General features: G+C 44.9%; 1 protein-coding gene across 2 annotated transcripts in view; it reads right to left on the reverse strand.

The window, feature by feature from the left end:
* The window catches only part of LOC310878263 (signal-induced proliferation-associated 1-like protein 1), a 303,780-nt gene that overhangs the window by 223,321 nt on the left and 59,214 nt on the right, over positions 1-21,245 (reverse strand). For both annotated transcript variants that reach the window (XR_014570879.1, XM_083792491.1), the window contains exons 12-19: positions 10,976-11,208; positions 10,542-10,639; positions 9,296-9,544; positions 6,380-6,654; positions 5,911-6,180; positions 4,430-4,582; positions 2,554-2,723; positions 1,527-1,612 (exon numbers count right to left, since the gene is read on the reverse strand). Coding sequence is in view for 1 of the 2 variants with exons in the window: in XM_083792491.1 (XP_083648617.1) it covers positions 1,527-1,612; positions 2,554-2,723; positions 4,430-4,582; positions 5,911-6,180; positions 6,380-6,654; positions 9,296-9,544; positions 10,542-10,639; positions 10,976-11,208 (1,534 nt within the window). In the remaining variant the exon portion in view is untranslated. The remainder of the gene's footprint in view (positions 1-1,526; positions 1,613-2,553; positions 2,724-4,429; positions 4,583-5,910; positions 6,181-6,379; positions 6,655-9,295; positions 9,545-10,541; positions 10,640-10,975; positions 11,209-21,245) is intronic.

Raw genomic sequence — 21,245 nt, forward strand, 5'->3', positions numbered from 1 at the left:
TTTAAGTGTTCAAATCCTGCACTGAATTACTTGTAATTTGGGCAACCATAAAAGGCCTTTAATATTTAAAGGGCACAGTGCATTTTAGCTGATGTTAGGAGAGGAGAACCCCGTACTTGTCATGGCTCACAGCGGTACAATAGTGATAGGAAAGCCCGTACTTGTCATGGCTCACTTTGGTACAATAGTGATAGGAAAGCCCGTACTTGTCATGGCTCACTGCGGTACAATAGTGATAGGAAAGCCCGTACTTGTCATGGCTCACTGCGGTACAATAGTGATAGGAAAACCCGTCCTTGTCATGGCTCACTGCGGTACAATAGTGATAGGAAAACCCGTACTTGTCATAGCTCAGTACGGTACAAAAGCATCGCTGTTGGGTGGAAACCTTGTATGTTCAAAAATATATATATTTTTTTTTTAATGTTTTACTTTTTACAGAGGTTGAGACTTCTCGCCAGGTGCCAACGTTCAGTAAAGCAAGAACAAGTCACGGAAATCATTTTCTGTCCAAAATGAGTTAATACCACAGCAAGACTCTTCACATACTGTACCAGACTAGAGCATGTCTGACATAAATGGCAGAACTAAAATCGACATGTAAATATGAAATGAACGCATGAAGTCAAAAGATCCCATTATTACTATTCATTTGCTAACTCATTTGGAAAACCCAGAGACACACTTAAACTTTGTCACCTTGCTAAAATAATGGCCTATGTCATCTTTTGAGGGGAATGATATATTTGCCTAAATCAGCTCTTCATGACACTGGCCACCTCTGGTAAACACCATCTATATCCTTATTAAAAGGATCATGCAGTTCCCACCCCAGTAGATGTGTACGTTACCTAGTCCATTTTATGGCCCAAGTAAAAAAAAAGACAATGTGACCTAGGCCAACAGAAAGTGTGTAGTAAGTGTGTAGTAAGCCACTTACTCCTTTGAAGTCAGGTTTACAATTGCCAAGTCAAAACACAAATTGGCCTACATCTTTAATTCATTAATTTAATCCTCTTATGTTACATAACTGACAGACAGCCTTATTTGTATGTCAATAGTCATACATTGGTATAAACCTTTTGGGTGAATAGATACCATAGTGAAAGAAATACCATAGTTTGTTTAGATTCCAATTTTTTGTTTTCTGAAAAACATTATAAAATGACATTTATTTTAGCAAGGTAAAGACTTAAAGACTTATAAACGTTTTTTTTATTTTTCTACAAGCCACAATGCATAGCGTCGCGATACAGTGTGAGCTTACAGATCTGCTATACTTTTGAATTTGAACCCTGAAAAGCAACAGTTTTGGACACAATGGACATAACATGAGGTTTCCACCCGACAGAGGGCATACGAGAAGCACTCACACATCAGTGAGCAGCAGGTTGGTTGTGACTGCTGGAGATCACAGCGGCGGCCGACCCTTGAGACGACCACGGGCCCAGCGCTAATCAAGCCGCCAGCCATGCAGTACGCACAGAGGTTAGCTGTTTAAAGTGCTTTGTATTCCTGCTGCTCACCTTGGTGTTCTTGTTAGGAGACAGGTGGCCACTCTGCTCCTGCTGCTGCAGGTGAGGTATCGCTGCCTTGGACAGCACTGCACAGTCTGCGCACACACACACGCACACGCACACACACACACACACACACACACACACACACACACACACACACACACACACACGCACACACACACACACACGGACACACACAGGAAGTCAGATAGCTGCAGCCGGGTGTGGAGCCCGGCTGCATTCCATCACAGATGATGTTCTTCAAGCCTTTAGTTTAAACGCAGAGTTCATAGACATCTCCTGAACAAACCCTCACACTGACTGTTGCAGTGAAACCGCATGATTGGCCAACGGATACATCGTCTGATTTGGCTGTTAAATTGCATCCAATTTAAAATTATAATAAAAAAAACTAAAATCCATTATCCATTATTTACTATTTTCCATTCCATTATTTATTCTACAGATTACTTTTCTGAGAGGCATTTTCAATGTTCAATGACAATGAAATCGCTATAATCGCAATTAATTGACAATGAATCGTCAAGTGAAATTTCCAAATTGCGACAGCCTTCGCCACTGAGAGCCACGCCCACGCGTCGATCCAATTCAACTCGGTGAGTGAGTGGACAAGTGCATTGTACATTTTGTACACTCGCAGAGTTGAATTACCTCTGAGGATTTCACTGTTTGTGTGCAGTGCTGCAGTTCTCCAGTGTCCAGTCTTGAGTAACATTTAATTTGGTTTGAGTCATATTTTAGTCATCTGAAATGTTTTAGTGCTATTTTCAGAGCACAACCAAACATAAAATGACTAGTCTTTTAGTTCTCCTGGATCTCTTTAATCTAGTCCCTCCCTAGCATTTTAGTCTATTTTTTATTTGTTGACGAAATTGCCAATATTATTTAGTCTCAGTTTTAGTCATCATAGCTTCGTTTTTATTTCGTTTTCTTTCGTCATTGAAAAAAATGCAGTCGACGAACATTTTTCGTCACAGTTTTAGTCTGCGAAATACAGTAAATAAACACTGACCTGTGTTTGTTCGATCGGCCGCCCTGCTCGCCGCCTCCCCGTCCGCAGGTCTGTTCCACGCCACGGCTGCTCCTCCTCCTCCGGACATGGACTTGGTGCCGTTGATGAGAGCCTCGCTGAGAGCCAGGCGCTCGGACGACACCGGGGACTGCCGGTTGTTGTTATTGAACCTGTTCGGTTAGGAGGAGACGGAAGAGGCCATTAGTGTGCTGCTTGTGTACTGTACTGTCTGCACTCAGGGAAAAGGACCAAGTACTGTCTGCACTCAGGGAAAGGTACTGTCTGCACTCAGGGAAAGGTACTGTCTGCACTCAGGGAAAGGTACTGTCTGCACTCAGGGAAAGGTACTGTCTGCACTCAGGGAAAGGTACTGTCTGCACTCAGGGAAAAGGACCAAGTATTGTCTGCACTCAGGGAAAAGTACTGTCTGCACTCAGGGAAAAGGACCAAGTACTATCAGGGAAAAGGACCAAGTACTGTCTGCACTCAGGGAAAAGTACTGTCTGCACTCAGGGAAAAAGGGAAAAGTACTGTCTGCACTCAGGGAAAAAGGGAAAAGTACTGTCTGCACTCAGGGAAAAGTACTGTCTGCACTCAGGGAAAAGGACCAAGCACTCAGGGAAAGGTACTGTCTGCACTCAGGGAAAAGGACCAAGTACTGTCTGCACTCAGGGAAAAGTACTGTCTGCACTCAGGGAAAAGTACTGTCTGCACTCAGGGAAAAGGACCTAGTACTGTCTGCACTCAGGGTAAAGGACCAAGTATTGTCTGCACTCAGGGAAAGTACTGTCTGCACTCAGGGAAAGGTACTGTCTGCACTCAGGGAAAAGTACTGTCTGCACTCAGGGAAAGGTACTGTCTGCACTCAGGGAAAGGTACTGTCTGCACTCAGGGAAAAGTACTGTCTGCACTCAGGGAAAGGTACTGTCTGCACTCAGGGAAAGGTACTGTCTGCACTCAGGGAAAGTACTGTCTGCACTCAGGGAAAGTACTGTCTGCACTCAGGGAAAGTACTGTCTGCACTCAGGGAAAGGTACTGTCTGCACTCAGGGAAAGGTACTGTCTGCACTCAGGGAAAGGTACTGTCTGCACTCAGGGAAAGGTACTGTCTGCACTCAGGTTGTGTATATCGTTGCCGTCGGGCAGAAACCTACAGTGTCACACAAAAGTAATGTTTTTATTCCTTCAACATCCAGCTCAAGGTTTTTTCGAAGAGCTTTTCATTGGTTCAATATGTTTTAACCAACACACAGACGTAAAAGGATGTTCATTTATTTATGAACTTTAAAAATATATATCTATCCAAAACCTCAAAACGTTAGGTGGTTTCTTTCAGACAGCAACGTACAAGTCATACATCCAGGCTTTATTTGTCCTGGCTGAAGGTAGTGATAAAAATACAGAGAGTGTGATAAGCCATATCAGCTAGAGGGCTGATAACTTTGACTGATGATCAATCAGCACACGATGACAAGTTGAAATGTCACCAAGGGCTAGAATGACACTGTGAGTGACCTCATCACTGCAGAGGAATGCAGCATGCCCAACGTGGGCAAAAAGAGGTAACCAAACATGGTTGTGTTTGTGTTTGGAATAATAAAAATATCCCCCCAAAATCGACTATTTCGACTATTCTAAAATATTTATATTAATAATTTTATGCCTGGAACGAAGCCGCCCAGGCTCCTGCTGAATCTTCCCAAGACGAGTCCCAAGACGCCCACAGACGTCCTGGGAATTACCGCTATGTGGTGCCCAGGACGTCTGTGGAAGTTTTTGGAGAAAAGAAAAACCCCTGGGTCACTATTTTGAAAATGTTGAAAGGGCACACAAAGCATTAAGACGGACCGTTGCAGCGTGGCAGAGCTGAACTCACCCATCAGGCATGGATTTCTGCCTCCACTGGTTGGACGAGGCTACGGTGGCACTGTCCGTGTAGGACATCCCCGGGGAGGCGTTGGCGTTGAGCGGAGAGCGGCCCATCACAATGTTGCAGGACAGAGCATAGTTCTCATTCCCTGGGGAGTACCTGGGGGAGGTCAACACAATGGAAGGTTGGTATTAAAGGTCGTCTTAAAGCAGGAGTTCCAAGTAGACAGTTGAATATAGAGCAATTTACTATCTAAACTGAAAGTTGGATACAATGTATGTACAGGTAACCTAGATACCATGCCCTGATGGAAAATGCTGTTTTTTTGTTGTTGTATTATTATTATTATTTTTTCCTTCTTACCATGTTCATTAGTACTTTCAAAACTAGTTTACTAATTACTTTTACTGTCTTGTACTGTCTGTCTTTGTTTTATTTGTCTTGTTCTGACCTTGATTGGGGGGAGGGGGGATATTTACATGTCGGATACAACAAAATGTACACACGGACCCCCATCTGAAAATGTTTTGTGCCAGCAGATGTACAGTACAAGCTTGTACATCTGCCATTTTTGAACATACAAATGGATAATATAAAAACATATGGTTGAAATTATTGTGATGCTATGATAACTAATGATAACTATGATAACTTTTTCTGGGGACCGCCTGGAACCCCACTCTTGGGGGTACCCAAGAGTGGGTACCCTTGGTACTTTCAGGACCCTTGGTGTAGAGTACAACAAGTAGTGTTTTCCTGCGCAGACCTAGGGCGTTTAGGGGATCGAGGGGTTGAGTGGAGTGGATTTCAGCCTTGTTCTGGCATTCTAAAAGTGACTGTGGCACGTGAAGGTGATGGATGGATGGATGGATAGATGGATGGATGGACGGAAAGACAGACGGACGGAGGGATGGATGATGGATGGATGTGCACGATCTATTTTGGATCAGATTATAGTTAATACTCCTCCCACACCGTCTGACCTGCTCCCCTCTGGTTGAAGCACCAGGGTTCCACTTAAAACATGACATCATCGCTGTCGGGCACAAACCTTGTATCTCCATAGTTGTACATTTTATGTATGAATGTCCTTCGTCATGCTAGTGTCACACTGACGAAAGTAGCAAAAATAGCAGATCTGGTTCTTCAAAGGTTAGTGAAAAACTAGGCAGTCAAATGGGGATTGAGATGTTTTTATCCCGCAGTAAAACTGTTAACAAGAGCTTGTGACTAAAGAATAACATTAGGATTTATTTTGAATGGTATTTGTTACCATTTATGATTTTTTTTTCTCTCTTGGGAGACACATGATTTCGTTTTCCCCAAAGCTGCTTGCAGACGGAAAACAAAATCTGATCTTTTAAGATCAGGGTTCTGCGGTCAAATACAGTACATAATTGATTTGGGGGTACCTTGGGGGGTACATGAAAAAGTATGAGAACCACTGATCTATTCGAATCTAGTTCAAATGTAAAAAAAAGTCGGACCTTTTGGGGTTGATTGGTCGCCCGTCGCTGGACACGCTGCGGGGCAGGACGGCCGACGCCGCCCGCTCCCCGAAGTCGGCGGAGGGCGGCGCTTTGATCAGCGTGCCCCCCATGCCGCCCGGGGGGCGCGTCTGGGGGCTGGAGGTGGTCCGCGGCCACTTGGCGTTGTTGCTGTTGGCGGTGCGGAACGGGAACTTGAGCTCGTAGGGCATGCCCTCCTTGTGGTTCTTGTAGTCCACCAGAGGCATGTGGTAGATCTCTGAGCAGCCTCTGTTAGGAGAGAAAGACCACAGCAACGTTAACATGTGCGTGAGTTAGAAACCACCGAGTTTTTTTGCTTTTTTTTTAAGAATCTTGAAAGAAGTACTGGTTTAGAAGGCGTTTGTACAATCGGCCTCAGGTCTTAATGGGTTTAAGTCAACATCATGTACAGCACATTCATGTCCAAGTCGTCCCGCCTGTTCCGTACCTGCGCGGGGTGGAGTCCTCGTGGGGCGGGATGATGACCACCTTGACGGTGACGGAGGTCCGGAGAAGGTCGATCATCTGCTCGTGGGACAGCGAGGCCACGGACACCTTGCAGATCTCCACCAGCCGGCTGCCCTGCCGCAGGCCCGCCTGCCACGCGTAGCCGTAGGGCTCCACCTCCGCCACGATGCCCTCGAAGTTGACGTGGAAGCCCAGCTGGCCCAGCGCGTTGCGCCGCAGCGTCATCTCCGTCGTCAGGCTGCCTTTGGTCAGCAGCTGCCGTGCGTGGACGGCCACATGGTGGAGAGACAGAGCAAATGGATTTTGGTCAGTTAGGTAGGGTTTTCTCCTTCAACAACTTTTAAAGGGTCACAATCTTCTTCAAATATTTTCCAATTTCAATGAACAATACATCATATGAAAAGCTTACATTCTGTAGTTTCATAATATTGTAGGCTCAGGGATGTATTACTCATGCCTGAAGCCTGTCTCTGAACAACACACCCACGCGCAGTCGCGCATCCTACGCCTTGGAACGCTACAATATGTAAAAAGCTGAAAAATGACCATGAGCCCGATGTGTCTCATGGGTCACATATTGCTGGACCATTATGGATAAAAAACAAAACAAAAAAACACTATATCTTTCACCAAATGCCTGATATCAATTCTATAATGATCCCCCCTAGCGGTCCTCAGACCAGGTCAGCTGCAGACCCACGTTATGAAGTATTAATCTGAAGTGAGAACTTCTGAAATTATTTTTATGTAAACCATAATGCATACATGTTATTAAAAATGTATTAGCATCTGTGGCAATTCATATTTTTTGCGTCGGCTATTCAAAAATAGCAGATACAAGCCCTAAGTGTGGCACAAAGTGAACCTTGAGCTTGTACATCTGCTATTTGTTAACACGGCCACAGCCAAATACACATCCATTTGGGGGTCCTTGGCAAGAAAAGGTTTGAGAACCACTGCTTTAAGTGATCACGTACTGTACTGTACATGATGATGTAAATGTAGTGGTCATAAATGGAACAGAAACGTGTACTTGGCATCATCCTGTTCATCCTGAAAGGGATATATGTTCCTCTAATGACCACCTCTCTGTACATGTGATTACACCATGCATTACACGACTACTCATGAGCAGGAATCAATCATTTGACCAGAAATATTGATCTTAAAATCATTCTACTGGCTTGCACGTTTCAGCTCCCTGCACAGAACGTAATCGGAGGTAGAGATACGGTCAGTTAATCTCAACATTATATAACAAAATATTTTGAGATGGGGTCGGCGGCCAATAGCCTACATTGTGGGTTCTTGACATGAAAACATTTGAGAACAACTTGATATAGCAACAGAAAAGGATATTTTTAGAATCAGGTCATAATCAGGTCATAAGCCATGCCGTTTGAACTTGTTCTGCACTAAGCTGAGCAGCTCCTTTTGTCACAGATTCTGTATAGACGTCTCGCGTCCGCTGTCAACTTAACGTGACAACCGCTCTGTGAATTCCTGCTACCGGATCCCACGATCTCAGCGACATTAAAGGGCGTCGCCTTACCAGCCTCAAATTATAACCGTCAAAGGAAAGCCAACCACCGTTGTTTCAGAGATAACTGCGTGATTACAAGCCACGGCTAAGCACGAAACATAGTGATTTGGTGAGACATGATGTCATTACTTTGGTTTCAAAGTGGTGCAGGTCATGGAGATGTTACTCAGAGGATGGCGTAGGTATCATTCTTCTGACAGAACACCTCATCTTGTTGACGGTAAACAAGGGTAAACGGTGAGCATACTGTACCCTCTCTGGCGGGTGGAAACCTCATATGTCCAAAAAACTGTTACTTTTCAGGATTTCCAATTCAAAAGTATCAAATCTACAATCTATCTATGTTTCGAGCTTGTGGATCTGCTACTTTGGATGCTCTTGTGTGATGCTGTGGTGTGGAATATAATCAGTGGTTCTCCAACCTTTTCATTTCAAGGCTCCCCTTAAATCTGACAGGATACAAATAGAACCAAATGGACGCGTTAGGCTCCATTTAGAACCCCCTAAAGGAACCCAGAGAGAACCATTGAAGTAGGATGTTACGAAAACAAACCACAGAAAGTTAAGAGGTTTCTGCCCGACAACAGCGATATCCTGCTACTAGTGGGGGCACGTGTGTGTGTTTTTTGTGCTGTACCACAAGTGTGTGTGTGTGTGTGTGTGTGCCCTGGCTTTATTGTGGTCACACTAGCAGGCAGGCATGCGTCACAGTCAGTTGTAGCCCATATGGAGAACCTCCCAACACACACACACACACACACACACACACACACACACACACACACACACACACACACACACACACACACACACACACACACACACACACACACACACACACACACACACACACACACACACACTAACTAACTAACTGCTGTTTACTACTGCCTCAGTCTTCTAGACAGTTGGTGGTGGAGCAGGGAAGGGGTTTAACTTGGTTAGTCATTTTATCAGAAAGTATAGCTGAACACCCAAAATTAAAGGATTTGGGATGTCGTCTATGTCGGGTGGAAACCTCAAATGTCCAAAACGGTTACTTTTCAGGATTCTAATTCATTCATTCAACATAGAAAAAGTAGCAGATTGACGAGCTCGAAGCGCGCTGATTTGAGCCGTGTTTTGAGCCACACAAGTTCACAAGAAAGTGTTGTTCTGATGGTCCCTGATAGTCCCTGATGGTCCCTGATGGTCCCTGATGGTCCCTGATGGTCCCTGGCACAAAACCTTTTCAGATGGATGCAGTGACTGCAGCCAAATATGCATCAATTTGAGGGTCCTTGGCAGGAAATCGTTTGAGAACCACTAGTGTCCATAGCGTATAGCGTCAGAACTCGGGGGACACACACTGACCTCCAGTCTTTTGACCACCTCGCCGAAGTCCTCCGTGTTGTTGTTGATGGAGCGCAGTGACACGCTCTCGCCGCGCTCGTAGTAGATCTTCATGGAGGCGGGGCTCCCCGACGACCAGCCTATCACGTCGCGCGTGGCCGTGTTGAACACCACCGCCTTGGCCTCCTGGTCCAGCAGCACCATGAAGTCGTTACTGAGCGCCAGCAGACACTCGCGCTCCGCCCCCGCCACCTGGTCCTCCGCGTGCACCTGGTCACCACAGGGCTCCAATTAGTATGCATGGATTAATCATTAAAGCATGCACCTGGTCACTAAAGGGCTGCAATTAGTACTCATGGATTAATCATTAACCCATTCTGACCTGAGATCAGATTCATACAAGGTTTTCACTGGACACACACTGGTCTGATTAACCCATTCTGACCTGAGATCAGATTCATACGAGGTTTCCACTGGACACACACTGGTCTGATTAACCCATTCAGACCTGAGATCAGATCAGATCAGGTCAGGTCAGATCAGGTCAGTCGAAAATAGCAGACCTACAAGCTCGTAGCGTGCCACTCGGTGGCGTTATGAGCTTGTAGATCTGCTATTTTTCAACAGCTAAAGCATGACATGATGCCAACACCAAAATGGGTTCCCGTTCAGAATGGGTTAATGCATGCACCTGGTCACTAAAGGGCTGCAATTAGTATGCATGGATTAATCATTAAAGCATGCACCTGGTCACTAAAGGGCTGCAATTAGTATGCATGGATTAATCATTAAAGCATGCACCTGGTCACTAAAGGGCTGCAATTAGTATACTCATGGATTAATCATTAAAGCATGCACCTGGTCACTAAAGGGCTCCAATCAGTACTCATGGATTAATCATTAAAGCATGCACCTGGTCACTAAAGGGCTGCAATTAATACTGATGGATTAAACTCGCATGCACCTGCACACCACAAGGCAATTAGTACCCACTATCACAATTTCTGTCAAATTCTTTGAAATGTTGTACATTATTTTTTACCCAATCCAGCCCTGAAATCTACAAATTAATTTGTAACTAAGGCTGTCAATTAATAATAGTGTTGTAAAAAAGTACAATATTTGCCTCTGGCTCTGACATGTAGTGGAGTAGTTCTTGGAAGTATAAAACAAATTGACATACTCAAGTGAAGTAATAGTAACTCAACATAATTAAGTACAGTACTTTTCAAAATGGTACTCGAGTACAGTACTTTCCAGCACTGACCTGCCATGTGACCGCACCCAGGCTGCGTAGCTCCGCCCCACTGTAGGGCCGCACCCTCTCCCTCCGCTTGTGGGCCAATGATATGAAGGGGAACTTGCCTAGTGGTCATGGGAAAAATGTCACGTCACAACACAAGTACTGTGGCCAAACACAATTGTAATTAACCATATGATTGTGATAATGAAAATATGCTTCCGATATTCAATATTAATATTCAATGTTTTAATAGTTTGAAAATGGAAAACTATTTAACTATACAACTATTTCACAATGTTCAACTGAGTTTGAACCCCAGAAGGTCCTCAGCAAAAGTAGTTACAATAGCATCACAATCATTTCAACTGTCCCTTTAACTCAATCCCTTTAACAATCACTTTAACATAAATGTGATAGACGCCAACAAACGCTAATTTGTTCCAGTGTGTAAAACTTGCCGGTGGGCTCCACGGGCGTGGTGGTGACGTGGCGCTCCGCCAGGTCCCGCAGGTACTCCTGGCGCGTGCGCGTGGCCATGGCGCCAAACTTGTCCGACTTGTGGGCGGCGTTCTCAGCGTTGATGACCTTGGCCAGCAGGAAGTCCCTGAAGACGGTGGACTTGGGGAAGGTCACGCCCTTGGGGATGGGAGGGCCGAAGGAGGGCACGTCCTGGGACCGCGTGACAGCCACACTAGAGAGAGAGAGAGAGGAGGGTCATGTTAAGGTCATTGATGTGTAGGCACCAAGGCATGGCACCCCCGTAGCTTCAACGCCTCATCCAACCCCACGACCCGTACCACTCATGTTGATCCGTTTTTAATTGATTAATACTTCATTAACAGTTTGCAGTTTGGCACAGATTTTCGACTTTATTTTATTTATTTTTATTATAGAGGGACAGACAGTAGGCTGACAGGAAATGGGGGAGAGAGATGGGGGAGTGACATGCAGTAAAGGCAGTCGGGATCAGGAGTCGAACCCGCAGCACACTGCCAGACTTGGGCTACCGGCTAAGGTGCCTGGAGTCACATTTTTTATGTCTGTTAGTAGGACATTCCACATTCTGGTGGCATAGCACTAGAACAAATTTGACCCCGAGTTAACACAGGAATGCAGTGTCCGAGCCTTCCATTAAAAATCACACCAGTGTGAACCGAGTGGTGCAACTCCCATCTATTGGTTCTCTGTATCATTCCAATTTGTATCGTCCAATTTCTTCTCTGTATCGTTCCAATTTCTTCTCTGTATCGTTCCAATTTCTTCTCTGTACTCTGGTGCCCCCTACTGGTATAAATAAGTAACATAGCCGTGCTCACTTATACAAACATACATACAGGTACCTACCTACCTACCTAGGTACACGGATGTAGGAGTGGTTGCATCACTCAAAAAGCATGCTGGACAACGCTCCACACGTCCTAGACTCTACTCTACCCATGCTGCTACCAAACTATGAAATTAACTCCCCATTGCAGTCAACCCTAGAACTCCACTCTCCCTGTACCCCTTGAAATGGATGTTTTACAATGCAAATCCATTCTAAAACTTTTAAGTTCTATTTAATAGTATGTTGGCCATGGAGTGTTACTTTCACAGCACGGGTCTTTTCAGAGCTCCTTTTGCAGTCAATTCAACAACTGTTCTAAGGTCTATTTCTGATACACTATTTGGCTGATTCAGAAATACCACTGATACCATAAGTGTATAACAAGCCTGTATGTCTTAGTATGGTCACTCTTAACTTAACTAGTCAGGCATTTTCCTACTGTGACTGAGTATAGCCTGTTAATATGCATCTCCATTTAGGGAGAGCATCTTGGTGTATAAGAGGGGTCTCATATGACAATTCAGGAGGCCAGGGGGGCTCCTGTGAGGGCATGGAGAGAGGACTGCTCCAGCACACCAGTCTGTTCTGTTTTGATCATGATCTTTCAATAAAACTTTGGGAATCGTTCATCTTTGGAAGATTATTCTTTTCCACTATACCCTTCTCGCCACCTCTTCTTCCCATTGATGCTGGTGATTGAACAAGATATGGCTAATAGTATGCAGACGTGTCTTGGTCACTCGTTCTCATGTCTTTTTGTGTATAGTTTATTTTTCTCGAACATAAATGTGTAATTTCCATAGCATGTATTTAGACAGATTGTTGTTGTTGTTTATGTACCTTTTGTTTATTATAAGTCGCTCGTCTGATAAATACCTAAATTGAAAATTGCACGCAGCAAACAATTTTACAGATTTGTCGATTAAAACAGTTGGACAAATTCCTTACTAGCAACTGACTAAAAATGTCTTTAGTTGAAGACAGAAATAAATATATAAAGAAATATATACAAGTAGACGTAGTAAGACATTCTGATAAGACACCATATATGCCATTGTGTCAATACACTCGAGCAGTGACGGGGGTAAATAGCTTCATCAGAATATCATGAGCCTGACGGGGGTAAATACCTTCATCAGAATATCATGAGCCTGACGGGGGTAAATATCAGAATATGAGCCTGAGGGAATGTTGAAACATATGGGCTCGTAACAGAATATGATGAGCCTGAGTGAATGATGAAACATATGGGCTCGTAACAGAATAGTCTGTTCCCTCGGGTATTGTTCTGTGACCCGTTTCACTTGTGAGCATAAAGGAGGGCGTTAGGACTTCCTATGGGCTGGGCTCTCCTCTCCGGTTACCCACATACCTCTTCTATTCATCCACAGTGTACGTCCAAGAGCTGGATTTTTGGCGATTAACTTAATTCATGATCATGATTATTATTATTGACTGCTGACCACCGTTTTGGTAGCCATGCAGTCAATAAGTTGAGGAAATGTATGCTAAAGTCGGCCATATAACAGCACTAACAAACATGGAGAGTCATTTTGCATTTTAAAACAAAATGTCAGATGGCAGAACTTAGGTTAACCATTGTTTTTTATAAAACATCTGAGATCATTAGGATTTTCTAGAAGCTTGCCAGGTTGACCACCACTTCAAATACTCTTTAATCTTAAAATGACAAATAACCGAAAATAGGCCACGGTTTCTACAAGCTTACAATGCTTCGAAGCACGACGTGCTGTAAGCTTGGCGTGCGGTGCATGGCATGCTTTCAATGAAGACTTCTATTGAATCCAAATGACTGAAATCGTCGTAGTGACTGACAACTTTAATCCATGCAATCAACAGCATTCTAATCTGTTCTTCCGACAGGCTTGAACGTCAACATTCATTCTCTCGAATGCCATTCATTCATTCTCACTACACTCATGCTGCTAAAGCTGATGTGGAACACCTCCACACTGACAGCCACCTGAGCATCTAGAACAATGTGGAACACCTCCACACTGACAGCCACCTGAGCATCTAGAACAATGTGGAACACCTCCACACTGACAGCCACCTGAGCATCTAGAACAATGTGTAACACCTCCACACTGACAGACACCTGAGCATCTAGAACAATGTGTAACACCTCCACACTGACAGCCACCTGAGCATCTAGAACAATGTGGAACACCTCCACACTGACAGCCACCTGAGCATCTAGAACAATGTGGAACACCTCCACACTGACAGCCACCTGAGCATCTAGAACAATGTGGAACACCTCCACACTGACAGCCACCTGAGCATCTAGAACAATGTGGAACACCTCCACACTGACAGTGACAGCCACCTGAGCATCTAGAACAATGTGGAACACCTCCACACTGACAGTGACAGCCACCTGAGCATCTAGAACAATGTGGAACACCTCCACACTGACAGCCACCTGAGCATCTAGAACAATGTGGAACACCTCCACACTGACAGTGACAGCCACCTGAGCATCTAGAACAATGTGGAACACCTCCACACTGACAGTGACAGCCACCTGATCATCCAGAACAGTGGTTCCAAAACGATTCTGGTCGAGACCCAAAAGAGAGATTAGACGTAATAATAAGAGAATATTTACTCGCGACCCATAGAAATTTGTCTGTGAACCAGTGATCTAGGAGACGTAGGGCTCAGACCCATGCTGGATGATCACCATGACAGGCCTCCAGTCCGGGCCATTAGAGCACGCAGCCGTGACACCGCGACCCATGCCTGGTTCAACCAGGCGTATGTATGAATGAATACAGTACATGTCCAACCAACCACCCCAGCTGACACGCTAGCTCCAACTGCGCTGCTGCAGCCCCGATGGCACTCTTTGCTACATCACATGGCAGGGAAGAAAGAAAAACAGTGGATCTCATACATTTTCATGTCAAGCACCTCCAAGTGTATTATGGCTTGTTATGGCAATAGGTGTTTTAGGCTGCAGACGCCCCATCTGAAAAGATTTTGTGCCAAGAAACCCCCATAAGAGAAGATTGTTTTGGTTAAAAAATACAGACCCACGAGCTCATAACCCGTCATTCTTATGCATTCTCTAAATTCCAATAGTGAAATGAATTACACTGCTACTCATTGTTGCTGGGGACCATTGGGGAAGGATTCCCCCTCAGGGACCCCTGGGGGTCCTCGGACCCCACTTTGATCATTATTCAACGTGACCCTGTGTGACTTTTAGGTCCCGGTCGAGAGCAGATCAGATTAGCATCTGACTGGCCCCAGGCCATCTATTTCGGACTGGCCCCAGGCCATCTAATTCTCCCCGTCTGCCTCAATCTGACCTGGGCATTTTCCAAAAGCTCTCTGCCTCTCTCTCAGCTGCAGGCAACAACAACCTATTAATAACTGGATGACTCAATGGATCATAACCTACTGTATACTTTGATAAGAAACACTACTGGTGGTATTCAGAAGCATACGAGGCAACCCGCTAGCGATATATTAGGCTGTGCAATGTATGTACGGCTGCAACAGTTAATCACAGTGTCGATTCAATCGATTTAACATATACAAATAATTGATCATTTATTCAAATAATCGATCCCTTATGCCAAAACCTTTCAATAATATGTAAAGAAAACCTCATAAATTGTGAAAATAGTCAATGTTCACACACATTTTCACTAGACTTAGGTGGTCAATCAATAGCATATGTGTCTGTATTTGCACATTGTGTGTATGTCCATGTGAATTTGCAAGTGTGATTGTACGTGCACTTGTGCATGTCCATGTGTGCTTAGTGCATCAGCTGAATGCCCGGTGGCGTGGAATTCATTGATTGTTAAAGTGACGTCAGTTCAAAAGGTCACACAATAACCAGCCAATTGCACGCGTATGCACACACACCAGACACACACACACACACACACCAGCCACACACACAAACACACACCAGCCACACACACACACACACCAGCCAAACACACGACAGACAGACAGACAGACAGACAGACAGACAGACAGACAGACAGACAGACAGACAGACAGACAGACAGACAGACAGACAGACAGACAGACAGACAGACAGACAGACAGACAGACAGACAGACAGACACACAGACAGACAGACACACACACACACACACACAAACCCACCTGCTGACTTCACCACAGAGTCACCATACAGTTCAAATGGTACCCTGAATATCCAAAACATCTGAGGTCCTCGTGGGAGTGTAAACAGTTCGCCTGCTGAGTGTGTTTCAGTGTTGTTTGGATCCAGCAGTCACGACACGGCAGACAGACACACGCCACTCGCTCAATAAAGCTGCATCAACAATCAAACATTTTACAATCCTCTCTTCCACAGTCGTCCAACTCCCCCCTCGTCCGTCCCAATCGTATGTCCATGAAATAAGCATCCAGGGGGCAGAGAACAAGCGGGACCTCCCGAGAGCAGCAGCGCTGGCTGGAGCTCCTGAATTACATCCACCAGACCCACGGGATCTGAACACAATGCGAGAGGCTGAGAGAAGTGTGTGTGTGTGTGTGTGTGTGTGTGTGTGTGTGTGTGTGTGTGTGTGTGTGTGTGTGTGTGTGGGCGTGTGTGTGTGTGTTGTGTGTCAGTGTCTACGGGGCGGAGTATCCCGTAAGTTCTCCATTACATCCAGAGGAGACAAAACCAGGAGAACCGGCATTTCTCCATTTTTCCTCACCGTTCCATTCTTTCCTTGAAAAAACTAAAACTAAAGAAGGAGCATTCGCTGGCTCTGAATGAAAAGGTGGTCCTCCCCCCCCTCCTTCAGGCAATTAAGTCAAGTTGAAGTGTAGGGCCGAACACAAAGGATGGTCTGGGGAGAAGAGGGTCGCAAAATATACGAATGAAGTCCAACTTTGGTGAGAGTGTGGCGTAGGTGTGCAACAGGGAAAAAGGTGATTTAATCGATAACAATTTTTTTGGATAAGTGATAATTTAATACAATTATTTATTAATAATCGACTCCTGATTTGGACTGTAGGTGAAATAAAATTGCAAATATTTCAAAATAGCCGCAACAACGTGTCAATTAATACAAAAAAAAACGTAATCAATAGAAAAAACCATTAAGGAAATAATCGATAGCTGCAGCCCTGTGCGCTGCAGTGACCCAGCCGCTCCCGTGGAAGAATGCTAGGATCTCTGGCGCCCGCCTGCTCTCCTGCTCTCCAGTCCTGCCCCCTCACTCCCTCTCTCGCCTGCCTGCTCTCCTGCTCTCCAGTCCTGCCCCCTCACTCCCTCTCTCGCCCGCCTGCTCTCCTGCTCTCCAGTCCTGCCCCCTCACTCCCTCTCTCGCCTGCCTGCCCGCTGGCTGGCTGGCTGGCTCACATGGCCGGGGTTGTAGCGCAGCGAACCCGTTGATGTGCATGTCTCTAACTTCTTCAGACCACTACGGCTCTCACTGCCCCGGGGCCACGCAAGAGGCACTGGGGGAGGAGTCCGTATCATGGTGTGTGTGTGTGTGTGTGTGTGTGTGTGTGTGTGTGTGTGTGTGTGTGTGAGAAGCAAGAGTGCGTTTAAAAAGAATTAGCGTACACATGCAAGGTATATGCGTGTATACGTGCATGTTTGTGTGTGTGTGTGTGAGAGAGAAAGTCATTGTGCAGGAAGATAAAGGAGAGAGCTAGAGAAAAAATAGAGCAAGTATGTGTGAGGGTGTGTGTGTGTGTGTGTGTGTGTGTGTGTGTGTGTAAGAGACAAGTGGTACGCATGGCATGCAAGTGGGTGTACTTGGACACGTGTGTCTGTGTGTTTGTGTGTCTGTGTATTACTATACTTGTGAGTGCCAAAGCAAATGTCCCCACAATTAGAATGTGGACTCCATTCAAAACAGCTAAATTGGAAAAATGGACATTGTGCGGACAATGTTTCTGGTCTTCACAAAAAAAATGGTTGTTTGATTAGGATTAGGAAAAGATTCAGTTTGGGGTTAGGATTAGACGGGTGCATGCCAGGTTAGAGCAGTGGTTCCCAAACATGTTCATGTTAAGGACCCCCAAATTGACTGTAATTAGCCCACAGACTCCCATTTGAAGAGATATAACAGGAATCCCCCATAAGAGGAGATTTTTACGGCTCTAGCAGTGATTCTCAACCAGTTTAATTTCAAGGACCCCCAGATTGACATGCATATTAGTCTACATACCCCCATTTAATGGCATTTGTTGACCACAATTTATAATGTAAAATCCATGTTAATTTAACTCTGAGAGTGTACAAATGGAACCAAATGAACCCATTAGGGTCCATTTGTACACTCTCAGAGTTCCATTTGTACACTCTCAGAGTTATAGACCCTTAAGGGTCCATTTGGTTTCAAACTATCATTTAGCTGGGGACCCCCTGGAACTGCCCCAAGGACCCCTGGGGGTCCCCGGACCCCACTTTGGGAACCACTGGGTTAGAACACCGGAAATAGTCAGTTTACAAGCTCACGACCATTTGCATGTAGATTTGCTTCATAAGGGTTAGGGCAAAAAAAAGAAAGGCAATGAATTTTAGAAAATGCCATTCATAAATGTGCTCTTCTTAAAATGTTGCTGTCCTGACAAGTACAGTAATACAAACGTGTGTGTGTGTGTGTGTGTGTGTGTGTGTGTGTGTGTGTGTGTGTGTGTGTGTGTGTGTGTGTGTGTGTGTGTGTGTGTGTGTGTGTGACGGTAGGGCATTAAGCAACTAATGCCGATTTTGTAGGCCTCAAGATCAGGTAGATTATAGTTATAGTTACCAATGTACACAGTTTTTTAATGTACAAATATTTATTTTACATAATAGGTTTTTCAAATATTCTTTACATAATAGGTAGTTAAACAACTAGTCGACTAGTAAACTAGGCAACTAGTCAACTAAGTAAAAATGACTAGAAGTGAATGCGTGTGGTTGGTTGGTAAGTGAGGTCTAGAATGCAATGAATTGCTATCAGTTAAGACAGCCGCTGCAGGGCTGATCTCTACTGGTCCACCATAATCAAACAAATGCTCATTCAAACGTGCACATGCGCACACACACACACACACACACACACACACACACACACACACACACACACACACACACACACACACACACACACACACACACACACACACACACACACACTCTCAATAGGCTCTTATGTAGTCTAATGACCCATGACGCCTTGCAGTAAATGCAAGGCATCTATAGACTATAATCGCTGTTGTCAGGCAGAAACATCCTCATATTCTAACGTTTTGAGCTTTTTCCATAAATTGATCATATTACAGCGCCACACAAAAGCATCAAAAGTAGCAGATCCACAGGCGACACTTTTCGAGCTTGTCGATCTGCTGCTTTTGCTATTTCTGAATTTGAATCTTCAAAAGTAACTGTTTTGGACATTATGAGGTTTTCACCTGACAGAGACAATATACTTGGTTGACCGGGGGTCCCCCATACGGGACAGTTGTTTCAGTGGGGAATTGTTAACGCATTTTGACCTGAGATCAGATTCAAAAAATGTCAATGACAGTTTTCTGAAAAAGCTATGTTTCTATGTCAGTCGATTTTTCAAAAATAGCAGACCTACAAGCTATGAGCTTGTAGATCTGCTATTTTTCAATAGCTAAAGCATGACATAATGCTAACACCAGAAGGGGTTCCCACCCAAAATGGGTTAATCAATCAGTGGCACTAAATAACGAACCTAGCATCTATCTAAATAACATGATGTCTAATTCACAACATTTGTGGTTGAGAAAACAGATCAAGAAACCAAAACACGAGAACGAAGACATGTCTGCATTGTAGCCGTAATATCTTGGTCAGTGACTACTAGCATCAATCGAAAGAAAAGGTGGCATGAAAAGGTAACAGCTAGCGGGTGAGATGGAGTCTGGAGGCTCAGTTCTGACTGCAATTGGAAGTTTATACTGTCTGGGAGCCAAAGGGGGAGAAGAGTATGGAGTCCTTGTTCGAGGTGGATTAGGCTAGGTTCAGTCAGCTTTCCTCTGTGAGCTGATCTGAGTGAAACGGGAGTGGTTGTAGGGTTGGATAAGGCCTTGAAGGTATGGGGTGGTGCCATGCCTTTGGTTGCCAACATCAGTGTTTTGTACTCGGTGTGGGCAGCCGCCAGGAGCCAAGGAAGGGAGTGGAGAAGACGGGAGACACCAATATTTTGGCTGTTTGAAGCTTAGAGTGTATATTAATAGAGACGGCACCGGATTTCTCCTCCCATCCACTTGCATTAACCCATTTTTAAAAATGTCTTCTACATCCTGACGATAAAAAAAAAAAATAGCAGACCTACAAGCTCGTAGCGTGCCACTCGGTGGCGCGCTATGAGCTTGTAGATCTGCTATTTTTCAATAGCTAAAGCATAACATAATGCTAACACCAAAAGGGGTTCCCGCCCAAAATGGGTTAAGTTGCTCTAAAGCGCATGAGGCGATTTCACTCCTCCTTCCGGGTAGGAACAGAGTGCATTCTGGGATTGATTGGCCCAAACACATCAACGTGCTGGCTGTTGACTATCATTGCACGCGTTCACGTATGAAACAGTGTTCGCGTGTCATCATGAACGTACGTAATGATAGTCAACGGACCAGCGCGTTCATCTGTTTGGGCCAGCGCCGCAATACCAAATTCGCCCACTATGTCCATTTCACCTCAGGGTTTCCTCCGGGTGGCGTCTCTATTAATATATACTCTAAGGCATATGTCAAACTCAAGGCCCGGGGGCCAAATCAGGCCCGTGAATGAATTATCTTTGGCCCGCGGGATGCTATTTAATTAGTATTAGAACTGGCCCTCTGGTATTGTACAGACCACCATAATACTACAAGTCCGACAATGCACTGAGAGTGCATTGGCACATATCGAGGGCCCGCAAGCGCAAGCATGCGTCTACTCTTCACTATTGATCAGCAGTCAAAGTATATCGGTTGTGGTCAACTTTCAGCTACCTCTCTCCCAAAAAATGGCTAAATGAAAGGTAGACACTGAAGACGGGGTTTTCAAGTCAGGTGGGAGGCAGAGGGCAAACCTCTGGGTCTCTTCTGTGTGGAGACAGTGTGGCTGTAATGAAAGAATATTACCTAAGAAGACTATGATAAGAAATGAATGCAACTGATTTGATTTACGTTCTCATTTTACTATGAAAGCAGTGCTTGGTGAGTTTGTCTGGGACATCCTCATGACTGAGGTGCCCGCGTGTTGAAACACAGTCCGGCCCTTGACTTGTAGGCCTACCAATTTCTTTATTTTGGCCCACTGTGTATTTGAGTTTGACATCCCTGCTCTAAGGTTTGAAGACCAGGTGTGCTGCAGCATTCTGGATCTTTTGGAGGGGCTTTAAGTGAGCCTGCTGGGAGGCCAGTAAGGAGGGAGTTATACTGCAGCAGTCAAGCGT

This window comes from Protomyctophum parallelum (genome assembly GCF_964188405.1).
Source record: "Protomyctophum parallelum genome assembly, chromosome: 20".
NCBI lineage: Eukaryota > Metazoa > Chordata > Actinopteri > Myctophiformes > Myctophidae > Protomyctophum > Protomyctophum parallelum.